Here is a 16,718-nt window from a genome sequence, read left to right on the forward strand (position 1 = left end):
TAACTTGCTGTTTCCTGCTCCTTGGTGTGGACGTGATGTCCTCACATCCTCCCTTAAGTAAATCATACTCATTGTTTGTATTTTTCTCTGGCATCGCTTGTTCTTTGTAAATGACAAGGTTAGAAGAAATGGAGCCTCACTTTGTGAAGTTAAAGCACTCAAAGGCCTCTTGATATCAGATACATCCATCTGGCTTTAGTGTAAACATTTCACTAACCTGAGAAGGTACGAGGGGCTGATGCAGCTCCAAGCTGGATATCCACTACAAAAGAGGGAAGAATTGGAGATGACATACAATGAATCATATACCCTTACTGAGCTTTTCTAGTCTTTCATGAGCCAATGAAAATAATTTAATTCTCCATATTTTATAAGGCAGGGATCTTGTTTGGCACACTAATATACTAATAAAACCCCAGTAAGTCAAGAGCCACTCACCGCCCATTCAGGAAGTGTATCAGAGAAAGGAACACATTTTTCCAGTATTCTTTCTTTTTTTGTTTTTTGTTTGTTTGTTTTTGAGACAGAGTCTCACTCTGTTACCAAGGCTAGATTGCAGTGGCCCAATCTCAACTCACTACAACCTCCGCCTCCCGGGTTCAAGCAATTCTCCTGCCTCAGCCTCCTGAGTAGCTGCGATTGAAGGCATGCGCCACCATGCCTGGCTAATATTTGTATTTTTATTGGAGACAGGATTTTGCCATGTTGGCTAGACTGGTCTCAAACTCCTGACCTCAGGTGATCCGCCCACCTCGGCCTCCCAAAGTGCTGGCATTACAGACATAAACCACCGCGCCCAGCCCATTTTTCCAATATTCTTTCTACGCACAGGTGAATGTCTTAGGAACTCTGAGGGTTGCAACAATATCATATCATACTGTCTTACATAAATTACAGTCAAGGTAAATGTGTTTTAGACATGAACAATCAACATTTAAGGAGCAAATTTTTATACATGTTGGTACCAGGACTTATAAGTTGATAGAAGATTTCACAACTGGAGCTACCCATTTGAAAATAATTGAAATGATGTTTCCCAGGAGGCCTTCAATATGGTCTTATCCTTTTATCTAAAATCCCTGATGTGGTTTAAAGTTCTGATGAATTTTGTGACCCCCTCCGTTGGTAGCAGCTCAGTCTCTGTGTCACCAACACAGAATGAATCTGATGACTCTGAGTCTCCCATTGACTATGAGGTGCAGAAATGGGGTTTCTGGTCATTTGACTTCCAGGAAGAGCATCAGCTTCATGGAACAGCACATTCACCCAGAGGCCCAGCCACCCACAGACTCCCCATGTCATCCAGAATTTTCCTATTAAGGAATCAGCATGCTCATGACAGCTGAAAAAAAATTTTTTTTTAGATGGAATTTCCCTCGTTTCCCAGGCTGGAGTGCAGTGGCACCATCTCGGCTCACTGCAACCTCCACCTCCCGGGTTCAAGTGATTCTCGTGCCTCAGCCTCCTGAGTAGCTGGGACTAGAGGCACCCTCCACCACGCCTGGTTAATTTTTGTATTTTAGTGAAGACAGGGTTTCACCACGTTGGCCAGGTTGGTCGAGGCAGGTGGATCACTTGAGGCCAGGAGTTTGAGACTGGCCTGGCCAACAGGGCAAACCCCCATCTCTACTAAAAATACAAAAATTAGCCAGGTGTGGTGGCACGTGCCTGTGGTCCCAGCTACTTGGGAGACTGAGGCAGGAGAATCACTTGAACCAGGAGGTTGCAGTGAACCAAGATCGTATCACTGCACTCCAGCCTGGGTAACACAGCGAGACTCTGTCAAAAAAAAACAAAATCTCCTGTTCTTTACCCCCAGGTGTGAGGGGTTTCCATTCCCATGGCCATCCCCATTCTCGGATCCCTTGAGCATTTCACTTCCCACGGACTACCATCACTTTCGTTGTCCTCACATGGGCGATATACTGACAATGGATTTCTTATGTGGGATGGAATGAGAAACAGGCTCTCTTCTTTGACATCCAATGGTGGAGGTGCATTTTCTCTCACCAAAAATGCCAGCCTCACCCACTCACCTACCTGGCTTCACCACAGTCTTCCAGACCAAAGTCCCATGTCTTTTGTCAGTAATTTCAAGTTGAATGGGTTCCTTCATCTGCCCAGCATAGAATTTTGAGAAGGGCTGGATTTCTCCAGGGCTCCTGTAGGACAATTTCAACTCCTAGAGGAAACATAGCAGTTGACTTAAGCAGTGGAGGGTGGAAAGGCCCAGCTCCCTACAGTGAACTGGCCAGTGGAACTTTCCCCCTGTTATCTTCACAATGTCCTAGCTGGTTGAGAAGGAAATAGAGGGAGAGAGGTAAACATCCTTGTTTTGTTTTGTTTTGTTTTACAGAGTCTTGCTCTGTTGCCCAGGCTAGAGTGCAGTGGCACAATCTCAGCTCACTGCAATGTCCGCTCCCAGGTTCAAGTGATTCTCCTGCCTCAGCTTCCTAAGTAGCTGAGACTGCAGGTGCGCACCACCGTGCCCAGCTAATTTTTGTATTTTTAGTAGAGATGGGGTTTCACCGAATTGGCCAGGCTAGTCTGGAACTCCTGACCTCGTGATCTGCCCCCCTTGGCCTCCCAAAGTGTTAGGATTATAGCATGAGCCACCGCACCCAGTCGGTAAACATCCTTTTAAATTGACAATGTTAGGAAATAATTTTATTCTATGAAAGCAAGAGTAAACTAGCTCTCAACACCCCATGAATCAGAGAAAAATGATCTGAGCTGAGTACAAAAATCTTAGGTGTTGGCTGGGCACGGTGCCTCACGAAATGATGTTTCCCAGGAGGCCTTCAATATGGTCTTATACTTTTATCTAAAATCCCTGATGTGGTTTAAAGTTCTGATGAATTTTGTGACCCCCTCCGTTGGCAGCAGCTCAGTCTCCGTGTCACCAACACAGAATGAATCTGATGACTCTGAGTCTCCCATTGACTATGAGGTGCAGAAATGGGGTTTCTGGTCATTTGACTTCCAGGAAGAGCATCAGCTTCATGGAACAGCACATTCACCCAGAGGCCCAGCCACCCACAGACTCCCCATGTCATCCAGAATTTTCCTATTAAGGAATCAGCATGCTCATGACAGCTGAAAAAAAATTTTTTTTTAGATGGAATTTCCCTCGTTTCCCAGGCTGGAGTGCAGTGGCACCATCTCGGCTCACTGCAACCTCCACCTCCCGGGTTCAAGTGATTCTCGTGCCTCAGCCTCCTGAGTAGCTGGGACTAGAGGCACCCTCCACCACGCCTGGTTAATTTTTGTATTTTAGTGAAGACAGGGTTTCACCACGTTGGCCAGGTTGGTCGAGGCAGGTGGATCACTTGAGGCCAGGAGTTTGAGACTGGCCTGGCCAACAGGGCAAACCCCCATCTCTACTAAAAATACAAAAATTAGCCAGGTGTGGTGGCACGTGCCTGTGGTCCCAGCTACTTGGGAGACTGAGGCAGGAGAATCACTTGAACCAGGAGGTTGCAGTGAACCAAGATCGTATCACTGCACTCCAGCCTGGGTAACACAGCGAGACTCTGTCAAAAAAAAACAAAATCTCCTGTTCTTTACCCCCAGGTGTGAGGGGTTTCCATTCCCATGGCCATCCCCATTCTCGGATCCCTTGAGCATTTCACTTCCCACGGACTACCATCACTTTCGTTGTCCTCACATGGGCGATATACTGACAATGGATTTCTTATGTGGGATGGAATGAGAAACAGGCTCTCTTCTTTGACATCCAATGGTGGAGGTGCATTTTCTCTCACCAAAAATGCCAGCCTCACCCACTCACCTACCTGGCTTCACCACAGTCTTCCAGACCAAAGTCCCATGTCTTTTGTCAGTAATTTCAAGTTGAATGGGTTCCTTCATCTGCCCAGCATAGAATTTTGAGAAGGGCTGGATTTCTCCAGGGCTCCTGTAGGACAATTTCAACTCCTAGAGGAAACATAGCAGTTGACTTAAGCAGTGGAGGGTGGAAAGGCCCAGCTCCCTACAGTGAACTGGCCAGTGGAACTTTCCCCCTGTTATCTTCACAATGTCCTAGCTGGTTGAGAAGGAAATAGAGGGAGAGAGGTAAACATCCTTGTTTTGTTTTGTTTTGTTTTACAGAGTCTTGCTCTGTTGCCCAGGCTAGAGTGCAGTGGCACAATCTCAGCTCACTGCAATGTCCGCTCCCAGGTTCAAGTGATTCTCCTGCCTCAGCTTCCTAAGTAGCTGAGACTGCAGGTGCGCACCACCGTGCCCAGCTAATTTTTGTATTTTTAGTAGAGATGGGGTTTCACCGAATTGGCCAGGCTAGTCTGGAACTCCTGACCTCGTGATCTGCCCCCCTTGGCCTCCCAAAGTGTTAGGATTATAGCATGAGCCACCGCACCCAGTCGGTAAACATCCTTTTAAATTGACAATGTTAGGAAATAATTTTATTCTATGAAAGCAAGAGTAAACTAGCTCTCAACACCCCATGAATCAGAGAAAAATGATCTGAGCTGAGTACAAAAATCTTAGGTGTTGGCTGGGCACGGTGCCTCACGCCTGTAATTCCAGCACTTTGGGAGGCCGAGGCGGGCAGATCACCTGAGGTCAGGAGTTTGGGACCAGCCTGGCCAACATGATGAAACCCTGTCTCTACTAAAAATACAACAAATTAGCTGGGCATGGTGGTGGGTGCCTGTAATCCCAGCTTCTTGGGAGGCTAAGGCAGGAGAATCCCTTTAACCTGGGAGGTGGAGGTTGCAGTGAGCCAAGATCAAGCCACTGCACTCCAGCCTGGGCGACAAGAGCGATATTCCATCTCAAAAAAAAAAAAAAAACCTTAGGTGCTGAGGCTCCCCATTAATAACTCTACTAACAGGATCTCAGACTGTAGAGAAATGTAGGAAAACTGGCAAAGGCAGCTCATCGGGTCTGTCCTGGCCTTGCTGGGAAGCCAAGGGTCAGATGTGGCATTGTGCTTTCACGTCCTTCTCTTCGTTCTGCACCCGACTTCCCCAGGATTCCTAAGGAAAGCTGCCCTGGGGAATAGGAGCTACCCTCATAGGCAGGACAGAATTAGGAAAAGCTTAGTTCATGCAAATCTCTAGTTTCTTTAGGAAACAAGCCCTACGACTCTTGGAAAATAGCAATTTAAAAATTCTAAGAGGTGAGGTCCTTGGTTCTTTGTCTTTTTTTTTTTTTCTTTTTTTTTGGAGACGGAGTCTCACTCTGTCACCCAGGATGGAGTGCAGTGGCTCGTTCTCGGCTCACTGCAAGCTCCGCATTCCAGGTTCAAGGGATTCCCCTGCCTCAACCTCTGAGTAGCTGGGACCAGGCACCCGCCACCACGCCCAGCTAATTTTTTGTATTTTTAGTAGAGACGGGTTTTCACCATGTTAGCCAGGATGGTCTCAACCTCCTGACCTCATGATCCATCTGCCTCAGGCTCCAAAAGTGCTGGGATTATAGGCGTGAGCCACAGCCCCTGGCCTAGGTTCTCCATCTCTTTAAAAGGAAGACGAATCTAAGGAGATTTTACCTTGCTCAAGATTATCACCTCATATTACAACTGCCATTTCTTTTTTTATGTTTTTTTTTTTTTTTTTTTTTTTTTTTTTACTGTTTTTTTTTTTTTTTCTAGAGACAGAGTTTTGCTCTGCCACCCAGGCTGGAGTGCAGTGGTGTGATATTGGCTCACTACAACCTCCACCTCCCAGGTTCAAGTGACTCTCCTGTCTCTGCCTCCTGAGTAGCTGGGACTACAATTGCTTGCCACCAATCCAAGCTAATTTTTGTATTTTCAGTGGAGACGAGGTTTCACCATGTTGGCCAGGCTGGTCTTGAACTCCTGACTTCAAGCGATCTGCCCACCTTGGCCTCCCAAAGTGCTGGGATTACAGGCATGATCTACCACGCCCAGCCTTATGATGGCCATTCCTTATGCCATGTTTACTGTTTGCATTTTTATTGAAGGAACTCCCTGTATTTTATTTATCTCCATACCAACAATGTTTGTGGAAGGTCCTGCCACAACCAAGAATGTATCTTGCCTGAAGGACAACTGAGCTTCTGGGAACTGTCTGGCTGGTGTTACAGAGATAGAAAGTCATTTAGGAAGATAGGGTGAAGAGATTCCCCAGCAAAAAACTTTCCTTCTAACAAGAAGCAGCTCAGAAATTGCTCCCTTTCTAACCTCAGGCAGTTCAAAGAAATCGCTTGTCTCCTAACAAAGAGCAGCCTGGAAGATCAGGCTGTAAAACACAAATAAGCACTGGGCGCGTGGTGGCCCAACGCTGGTAATCCCAGCACTTTGGCAGACCAAGGCAGGTGGATCACCTGAGGTCAGGAGTTCAAGACCAGCCTGACCAACATGGTGAAACCCTGTCTCTTTCACGTCCTTCTCTTCGTTCTGCACCCGACTTCCCCAGGATTCCTAAGGAAAGCTGCCCTGGGGAATAGGAGCTACCCTCATAGGCAGGACAGAATTAGGAAAAGCTTAGTTCATGCAAATCTCTAGTTTCTTTAGGAAACAAGCCCTATGACTCTTGGAAAATAGCAATTTAAAAATTCTAAAATTTGTAAAAAATACAAAAAATTAGCCAGGCATGGAGGCACACAACTGTAATCTCAGCAACTTGGGAGGGTGAGGCAGGAGCATCCCTTGAACCAAGGAGGTGGAGGTTGCCGTGAGCACAGCAGCCTGGGACACAGAGTGAGACTGTCTCAAGAAAACAAACAAACAACAACAAAATCTATAATGGACTGAGATGCATTTTTTCCCATTCAGATTAGAAAACAATTAAATTTTGATACTTTATTCTAGAGATGGATATTTTGTTGGAAAATCTCGTCCTTTATTCTTGAGAACTTACATTGTGAAAAACCTTTGAAAATCTCTTTGGAAATGTACTAGCTTTAACTTGGTGAGTTCTCTTTGACTCAGTCATTTCTCTTAGGACACTCTAGCTTCACATGAAAAACATAAAACTGTATGAGTTGAAATATTTATTGCCAGGGCACTTGTTATGAGAAATTACAAGCAGTTCAACTAAATGCTGAATAATAATGAAGTGATTTAAAAAGCTCTAGGGTTTTAGCTACATGGCATATTATGTCCTATTAAAAAAACAGGGAGGAATAATTTCAATTGTGCAGAAATATACAGTAATCTCCAGTAAAAATACATAAAATATAATACATATCATATTTATTTTTTTAATTTTATTTATTTTATTTTTTGAGATGCAGTCTCACTCTATTGCCCAGGGTAGAGTGCAGTGGTGTGATCTCAGCTCACTGCAACCTCCAGCTCTGAGGTTCAAGTGATTCTCCTGCCTCAGCCTCCTGAGTAGCTGGGATTACAGGCGCACGCCACCACACCCAGCTAATTTTTTGTGTATTTTTAGTAGAGACGCGGTTTCACCACGTTGGTCAGGCTGGTCTCAAACTCTTGACCTCGTGATCCGCCTGCCACGGCCTCCCAAAGTATTGGGATTTTAGGCCTGAGCCACTGAGCCCGGCCAAGATATCATATTTCTTCATTCAAACACCTTAACAAATACTCCTTAAGTGACTTAGCTAGGCAAGATGTCAGGCCTGCAGGGAACTATAACAGAGAAGTGGAAACTTCAATTTAGAAAACTGAACGTACAGTTTTAATCACAAGATAAGTGCCCCAAAGGCTAAAATGTTACCTCTGCCTGTGTTAAGGTTTTGGAAATATTTAATTTGATTAAGACCGCTTTCCTGTATTTTCAATTTTTTAAAACTTTGTATTTGCGATTAATGAAAAAAATTGCATCTTGCTAAAATTCTTCTATTTGTTTCAAAAGTACAAAATATTCTGAAATCTGTTGTTAGATTTGAATTCTACCAACCGTGGGTATTATTTCCAGATGAGCAGAATTAGACACAATATAATGGGCACCAAAGGTCAGAGGTTGCATTGAGGGTGAAGTCTGTAGACGCACACCACAGAAGCGCTCTTCCTCATCATCTATCATCTGAGGAATAACGGGGAGAAACATCAGAAAGCACACAGAAAAAGAAATAAGCACAAATAGTGGCATAAAAGTTTTCTATATATTGTATTAAGTAGCATGTAGGATATGATTCAGTTGATGTAAAGATTGAGATGATGGGGCCCAGGCATGGTGGCTCACGCCTGTAATCCCAGCACTTTGGGAGGCCGAGGCAGGTGGGTCACCTAAGGTCAGGAGTTTAAGACCAGCCTGGCCAACATGGTGAAATCCCATCTCTACTAAAAATACAAAACTTAGCTGGGCATGGTGACTGACGTCTGTAATCCCAGCTATTTGGGAGGCTGAGGCAGGAGAATCGCTTGAACCCAGAAGGCAGAAGTTGCAGTGAGCTGAGGTCATGCCACTGCACTCCAGCCTGGGCGACAGAGTGAGACCCCATTTCAAAAAAATAGATTGAGATGATAGATAGATAGATTATATTTTTATAATCTATACATTTTATAGTCTATTAAAATTTTATAATCTATTAAATTTTATAATCTATTATAAATAGATATAATCTATTTTAATAAAATATGCAAATAATTTATTGCTCCATAATTTTCACAGTGGATACACCCATGTATCCAACACCCAGAAGGAGATACAGAGATAGACAGATAGGTGGTAGAGTGGCAAACTAGATAGATAGATGTAAATGTGCCTCTATGCAAAATAGATGTGGTATTAACCTTTTGCTGATGGACATCTCAGAGCCAAAGGGTTTCTTGTGAATGGTAAACTTATCATAAACTCCTCTACAGTTTGATTTTATTTTTACACTGTGGAGAGTTTGGCCAGGGGACTTATAAAACCAGAGGACAAAGGGACTTCCTTTTGGTGCCTCAGCCGAGGACTGGTAGCTCAGCTGTGTCTGTGAACACGTCTCTGATGGGTGAGGGTAGAGATGTCACTTCTCTCCATCACAGGGCTGCTGTGAGATGCTCGGCCACCTGAGCACCAGGGAGCAGATACAGAAGAGTGAGGTCCCCTCTGAGAGGCCCAGAAGCTGGAGCAGAAGGCGAGACCTCAGAATTATCTGAGCAGGCACCAAGGACATAGAATGGAATTCAATCAATAAGAAAACCTTTCAGAAGTCTCAGGGGCAATCAATAGAGACTTTATGGAAATAACGAGCAAGAATTTAAACTAAAAGCAATTGACAGTAGGTGGCATTACTAGTCCAGCTGTCAGACACCCTCGGGGTAATGACTGGGAGAGGGTTCAAGGGGGCCTCAGAGAAGTTGGAGATGTTCTGTATCTTGCTCTGGGTGCTGGATACATGGGCATGTCCACTCTGAAAATTATAGAGCAATACATTATGTGCATATTATATTAATTTTAAAATATCAGTGGTAGTAATGAAGAAAGAATGGGCAAAGCTGAAATATAAACTGGGCCTGGAATATCAAATAAAAGAAAAAAATTCAAGTTATACTGAGCAAAGGGATGAAATCATGATGGGGATTAAGCAGCGAAGGGATGTGGAGACCTATCCAGGAGGCATCCCACATATGCCTATAAAGAGAACCAGCTCCAGAAGGATAAAAAGAAACTGACGGAGGAAAGACATGATGTATCCTGCCATCTCTGATGAATGATTATTTTAAATGAACCGATATATTCAATGTAAATTATAACAACAACAGATTGGAAGTATAAGAACCAAAGACATCAGTATAACATTGGCAGGATTATCATTATGGATTCATTTCTGAAGAGGTCGAGAGACATACTGCTGTACTTATTTTCAAAGAATGGAATAGCATTCTTTATTTGTTAGAGTTCTTACTATATACATATATATTTTTCCCATAGCATGAACATTCCATGTAATATCTTAGGTTGTCATGTTTTTCACTATTTCTTACTGATGTATCCCCATCCCCTAAAATAGTGCCTGGAATATATAAGGCACACAATAAATATTTGTTGAATAGATATATTAGTCCGTTCTCATGCTGCTGTAAAGGACTGCCCAAGACTGGGTACTTCATAAATGAAAGAAATTTAGCTGACTCACAGTTCCACATGGCTGGGGAAGCCTCACAATGATGGTGGGAGGCAAAGGAGGAGCAAAGTCACATCTTACATGGCCGCAGGCAAGAGAGAGCCTGTTCAGGAAACTCCCCTTTATAAAACCATCAGATCTCGTGAGATTTATTTGCTATCACAAGAACAGCACAGGAAAAACCTGCCCTTATGATTCAATCACCTCCCACAACATGTGGGAATTATGGGAGCTACAATTCAAGATGAGATTTGGGTGGGGACACAGCATTACAGTAATGGAAGTATGAAAAATCAGGGTGTTATGACACCCCCAAAGGAACATAGTAATTCTCTACCAATGGATCCTAACCAAAATGAAATTTTCATCTATTGGTGCTGAATATTGAACCACATGCAACAATCTCCATAAAAATTTAGGACTTCCGAGAAGCGAGCTTCCTTTTCTGGGTCTCGAGGAGGAGATGGGCAGAAAAAATAATATGCAGAGATTCTCTCACTGCATTTTATTTTATTTTATTTTATTTTAAGGTGTTATGACACCCCCAAAGGAACATTGTAATTCTCTACCAATGGATCCTGACCAAAATGAAATTTTCAAAGTGCCAGATAAACAATTCAAAAGACTGAGCTTAAAGAAGCTCAATAAGAGATGCAAGATAAATCTGAAAACCAACACAAAAAAATCTGAAAATTCATTCAGGGTGTGAACTAGAGATTTACCAAGGAGACAGATATCTTAAAAAAATTAACATCTAGAAATGAAAGATTCATTGAAAATATAATACAGTGGAAAGCTTTAATCATAGACTGGAACAAGCAGAGAGAACCTGGAGACGAGCCTTTTTAATTAACCCAGTCAGGCTAAAATAAAATAATAAATAAATAGAAGTATGGGGCTACATAAAGCAATGAAACTTACGAATCATCAGTATTTCCAAGGGAGAAGAAAAAGGAAAAAACTTAGAATCTAAGAAAATGGCCGGGCGCGGTGGCTCATGCTTATAATCCCAGCACTTTGGGAGGCCGAGGCAGGTGGATCACCTGAGGTCGGGAGTTCAAGACCAGCCTGACCAACATGGAGAAACCCCGTCTCTACTAAAAATACAAAATTAGCCGGGGTGGTGGCGCATACCTGTAATCCCAGCTACTCGGGAGGCTGAGGCAGGAGAATCGCTTGAACCTGGGAGGCGGAGGTTGTGGTGAGCCGAGATCGCGCCATTGCACTCCAGCCTGGGCAACAAGAGCAAAACTCTGTCTCACAAAAAAAAAAAAAAAAAAAAAAGAAAATAACTGACAAAAATTTTCCTAGTCTAGCAAGATATTTAAAGATCTGGATAAAGGAGGCCCAGTGATCACCAGCAAAATACCCTGCAACATGAACTTCACCATAAGATATGGTCATCAGACTGTCTAAGGCCAAGTGAAGGGAAATATCCAAAACTCAGCAAGAGAAAAGCATCTAGTCACCTAGAAAGGAAACTCCATGCAATTAACAGTAGACATCTCAGCAGGAACCGTACTAACCCAGGAGAGAATGGAGTTCTATTTTCAAACCGCTTTAAAAAAAACCCTGCCAACCACAGACGCCACCACGCCCGACTAATTTTTGTATTTTTAGTAGACACGGGGTTTCACCACGTTGGCCAGGTTGGTCTCCAGTTCCTGACCTCAGGTGATCCGCCCCCCTCAGCCTCCCGAAGTGCTGAGATTACAGGCGAGAGCCATCGCCTCAGCCAATTTTCTCCTGTATTTAAATTACCCACAGTAACCACCTTAAATACAGCCAGGCATGCTCTCGCCTCTTGTGATTGGGATGCAAAGATGGTAGGCACCAGGACAGTAAAGTTTAATGAAATCTTCCTGGCATAATCTTCGCACCAAGGCTGGAGGCACAGAAGCAGCATTTTATTCACAAACACAGCAGCTATGGAGCTGCAGAAAGCAGAACATCTGCTTCATCACTAACCTAAGAGAGGGTGTGGGACCATCAGCCTTTTGTAAATGCGCTAGAGGGAGATGCCACTGAAAGGAAGGAGTTACCCTAGAGATGTGAGCGAGTGTGAGACTCTCATTCAGATATTATCCATCTAAAATTTGGTGATAGAGGCCGGGCACAGTGACTCATGCCTGTAAATTCAGCACTTGAGAGGCTGAGGCAGGAGGGTCACTAAAGGTCTGGAGTTCAAGACCAGCCTGGCCAACATAGTGAAACCCGTCTCTACTAAAAATACAAAAAGTTAGCCAGGCATTGCAGCGTTTGCCTGTAATCCCAGCTACTCGGAAGGCTGAGGCAGGAGAATCGCTTAAACCCAGGAGGCGGAGGTTGTAGCGAGATCATACCACTGCATTCCAGCTTGGGTGACAGAGCAAGACCCTGTCTCAGACATAAAATAAAATAAAATGAAATTTGGTGAGAGAATCTCTGCTATTACTTCTTCTAACCATCTCCTCCTTGAGAGCCAGAAGAGGAAGGTCCCTTCTCAGTAGTCCTGAATTTCGACGGGGATTCTTGCATGTGGCTCAATATTCAGCACCTATAGGTGACCCTCGGGGAGAGTGATCCATGTTCTCTCCATGAAAACTGTGCCTTGCCCTTTCTGTTCCACTGGAGGGGCTGAGGGGATAACCTGGAAATATCATTGTCATCTTCTCTGGTCTCCTAAATCGCTCAGCTTACCTTCATCAGCAAGGCATCGCTGGGGACAAGGTACAAGTGGAACTTAATGTCTTCGGGGTGGGGGTGAAAATAGAGCAACGTGTTGGAGGTGATGGGGATGGAGAGGCGAGTCCCCCTGGCGATCCGCAGCAGGATGCCCATCAGGGAGAAGCTAGGGTTTTCCAGGACAGCATAGAAAGGCTCCACCCGGCATGGACGCTCCAGGACCATCCCTTCATCCTTAAAATGGGCCACGAGGAACCAGGAGACATCCACCTCACCTGCCGCAGGAGAACCGCAACAGCAGTGAGACAGCACGCGCCCCGGCAGCCCCCACAGCCTCCGCTCACCCCGCATTACCTTGGAGGGAGATGAAGTGGGGGAGGTGGATTTCGGCCACAGCCTCCTCTGGCTCTGCAGTGACGGCAAACAAGGGGCCGGCCGCCAGCCACTGTTCATGGTGCTGCAGGTCCAGGGCCAGGTGCTGACTCCAGGAACCAAACGCAATCGTCACCGTGACCGCATCCCTTACCATGAAGCCGAGGCCGGTGGCTGACCACAGATACCAGCCAGCAGTGGGGAACCGAAGGCTAAAAAGAGCCAGAGTGATGTCATGATGGGAGAACCCCAGGACTTGGATTTAAGCAGCAATGTGCAGAGGGAGGTGGGATTTGAAGTGAGGCAAGTTCAGGACCCATCTGCGACTTTCACTACATTAGAAAACGCTGGGGAGTTCATTAACCTCTCTGGGCTCCAATTTCTCTGCACTCTATATATATATATATCGAAATTAAAATACCAATTTCACAGCGCATGAAATAAACATATTATTGATGAAATTTTAGCTATCATAAGGGATGCAGCCGATACACTTCGTTTATATCGGAGCTGTTTTCAAATCAGCATCTTCCATTCTTACCTGTATTTGTTTGCACTCTTATTGATCAACTCAACATCCACATTTCCTTCAGGCCCCAGAAACTGATCATATTTATAATCTTGTTTGAACATAAAATGGAGTTCAGCATAAATAGAGGAAATCATCTGATGCATTTCTGAGTAAACAGCTCCTGAAAAAAAGATACTAGACACATAAGAGGTAAAGGGTTGGAAGAGGCATGGCCTGAAGGACTCCTGGAGGCTGAATTGCACAGGTGCTGTTGGGATACAGATATTGAAAGAGGACAGAGTGACCAGAATATGGAGTTTTGCTCATGACTAAAAGTATACCCCAAATTCCATAGGGCTTTCTGGGAAGCCAGGCTAGACAGCTTTGGTGGGAGGCACCGTTTGCTGAGGACTGGAACCAATGCACCTACATTTCTACTGGCCCCAAGTAGTAGATGACATCTTCTGCTGGTGAGGCAAGTCTAGGTCAGAAAAGGATCGAGCTTTTCTGCAAGGTGAAACAGCGTGCATCCTTCGAAGTCCCTGCTGCTATCCCCAGCCACCAGGACCATCCCCTGGTTCCCCTGAGCATTTCCGTGCCCCAGCGGTGAGAGGCTTACATATCCCCATTTAAACTGCACAGTGCACTGTGGCCGAGGTAAGGAAAATCACTCCTGATCTCTTCACTGCGCAAAAGACTCTAAATTGTCTTCTCCACATAAAACCACAGAACATTTCCATCAATCCACACGCCCTTCACTCCTCTCCCTATTAGCCCATTACCTGAAACTTGTTCTTCTGAAGATTCCTGGTCTTCTGATACGCTGGAGGTTGGGATCCTCATTTCACAAAAAGATGAAAAATATCAAGAATTAGTTGATGAAGATGAAGACGACGTTATTAAAAACTGGAGCTGCACCGTCCAGTAGAGTAGCCGCTACCCGGATGTGGTATTTAAACTTGTATGAATTACACTTAGGTAAACTTGAGTTTCTCAGTTGCACTATGCACATTTCAAGTACTCAACACCTACGTGTCACTCACGGCTGTAACACTGTGTAGCAGAGAACAGAACACTCCCATCATCACAGAAAGTTCTCTTACATAGGATGGGCCTAGACGACCAAAAAATAGAAGACATTTTGAATAAAGATATTTTTATACAGATTTCTAAATAATAGAGCTAACGTGCTGCCTTGAGCCACATGTGTCCTGACGTCTCTTCTCTTTGGACTATGCCCATGTTCAGCGTGCACACAGCCAGCTTCTCTGGCTTAAATTGCTCCAATTGGTATCATATGATGTTGGAATCAAAGACTGAAGCAGTAATGAACCAATGCATGAAATGCATGCATTTATATTCCAAGGTACTTCCAACCTTGACCACACCTGGGAAGCTTTAAAAACAACCCAATACCCAGGTCACAGCCCACACCAATTGAATCAGAAGTCTGGAGGTGGCACCAAAGCATCACTGCTGTCAAAGCCTCACAGGTGATTCCAATATTAGCCAACATGGGCTCCATGTTCTACAGGGTCAGTCAATGGTTCATCAGGTTAGAAGTGATGGAGTGTCCTTTAGGTCAAGATATTCACTGGCCAATATGACAGCCACTAGCCACACAGGCCTATTCACATCTTAGTTTTAAATTGTTAAATGTGAAAATCAGTTCCTCATTTGAAGTAGCCATATTTCAAGTGCTCAAAAGCCACACGTGGCTCTTGCCCGCCACCATGTAAGACATGCGTTTGCTCCTCCTTTGATTTCTGCCATGATGGTGAGGCCTCCCCAGCCATGTGAAACTAAAAGAATTTTTCTGGGGAATGGACATAGGCGTGGGACGTCTGGCAACAAAATCTGCTTTGGAGAGGACCCCAGGGAACAGAGATGAGGTCTCAGGCTGCTCTTCAACTCCCAGTCCCAAGAAATCCTTCCACCATGGCCTCCCAAAGCACTGGGATTACAACTGCACTCAGCCTGAGCATTACTGTTTGATAGATATTCCCAAATCCCTCTCCACAATAGGTTACAACAGTGAACACCTCCATCAGCTGAATATCCGTGAAAGCAATTATTGAGAAATTCTGAAGTAAGTTCAAAACCAAACTGTAGAAAAAAGTCATTGATAAAAAAAAAAAAAAAGAAAGCAAAAAAAGAAAGAAAATAATTGAGGAATTATTACTAAGTCAACTTTTGTCTAAAAAAAAAAAAAAGAACATTTGATTGCAATGCAAAACCAGCTTTCAGCTGGAACATAAAGCCTGTTAAAGACATCAACAACGAAAGCAAAAATCCTGAATATTTTTTCAGCAATTCTAATTAAAGTATGCATCTTTAAAAAAAAAAAAAAAAGCCACATGTGGCCAGTGGCTTCCACACTGGACAGCACAGAGAGGGAACATTTCCATCCTGGGTGAGAACTCTATTGGACAGCATTGACTTTAGAACTTCTGCTGCAGTCCAGTTGACCAGAGAGTCCTGCTTTGGGGTATTTGGCATTGGTTTTATTCTATTTTTATTATGATTATTTTTTAAATTTATATATTTAAAATTTAAATCTCCATCTCAATTTTTAAAATATTAATAAAATAATAATAACAATAATAAAAGATTTAAAATTTAAATCTCGCTCTGTTGCCCAGGCTGGAGTGCAGTGGCATGATCTCGGCTCACTGCAAGCTCTGCCTCCCAGGTTCAAGTGATTCTCTTGCCTCAGCCTCCCAAGTAGCTGGAATTAACACATATGCACCACCACACCCGGCTAATTTTGTACTTTTAGTAGAGTCAGAGTTTCTCCATGTTGGTCAGGCTGGTCTCAAACTCCTGACCTCAGGTAATCTGCCCGCCTCAGCCTCCCAAAGTGCTGGGATTACAGGCGTGAGCCACCACACCTGGCCCGTATTGGGTCATTCTTGCATTGCTATAAAGGAATATCTGAGACCAGGTAATTTACAAAGTAAAGAGGTTTAATTGGCTCATGGTGCTGCAGGATGTACAAGCATGGGACCAGCTTCTGCTTGGTTTCTGGGAGGCCTGGGGAAGGTTTAATTCATGGTGGAAGGTGACGTGGGAACAGGCCTGTCATATGATGTCAGCAGGAGCAAAAGAGTGAGGTGGGAGGTGCCACACACTTTTTTTTTTTTTTTGAGATGGAGTCTTGCTCTGT

The 16,718-nt window shown here is 44.2% G+C and overlaps 1 protein-coding gene across 1 annotated transcript; it reads right to left on the reverse strand.

Moving 5' to 3' along the window:
• Positions 1-212: 212 nt before the first annotated feature.
• CARD8 (caspase recruitment domain family, member 8) lies at positions 213-14,754 on the reverse strand. The gene is made up of 7 exons (XM_011976415.1): positions 14,335-14,754; positions 13,583-13,733; positions 13,024-13,253; positions 12,685-12,944; positions 7,851-7,976; positions 3,795-3,936; positions 213-262 (listed from the first exon to the last, which is right to left on the reverse strand). Exons 1-7 carry the CDS (start codon positions 14,393-14,395, stop codon positions 213-215), a joined length of 1,020 nt encoding a protein of 339 aa, XP_011831805.1. The 5' UTR covers positions 14,396-14,754.
• Between the last annotated feature and the right edge of the window lie 1,964 nt (positions 14,755-16,718).

Source organism: Mandrillus leucophaeus, unplaced genomic scaffold (genome assembly GCF_000951045.1).
Source record: "Mandrillus leucophaeus isolate KB7577 unplaced genomic scaffold, Mleu.le_1.0 Scaffold1656, whole genome shotgun sequence".
Classification (NCBI taxonomy): Eukaryota; Metazoa; Chordata; class Mammalia; order Primates; family Cercopithecidae; genus Mandrillus; species Mandrillus leucophaeus.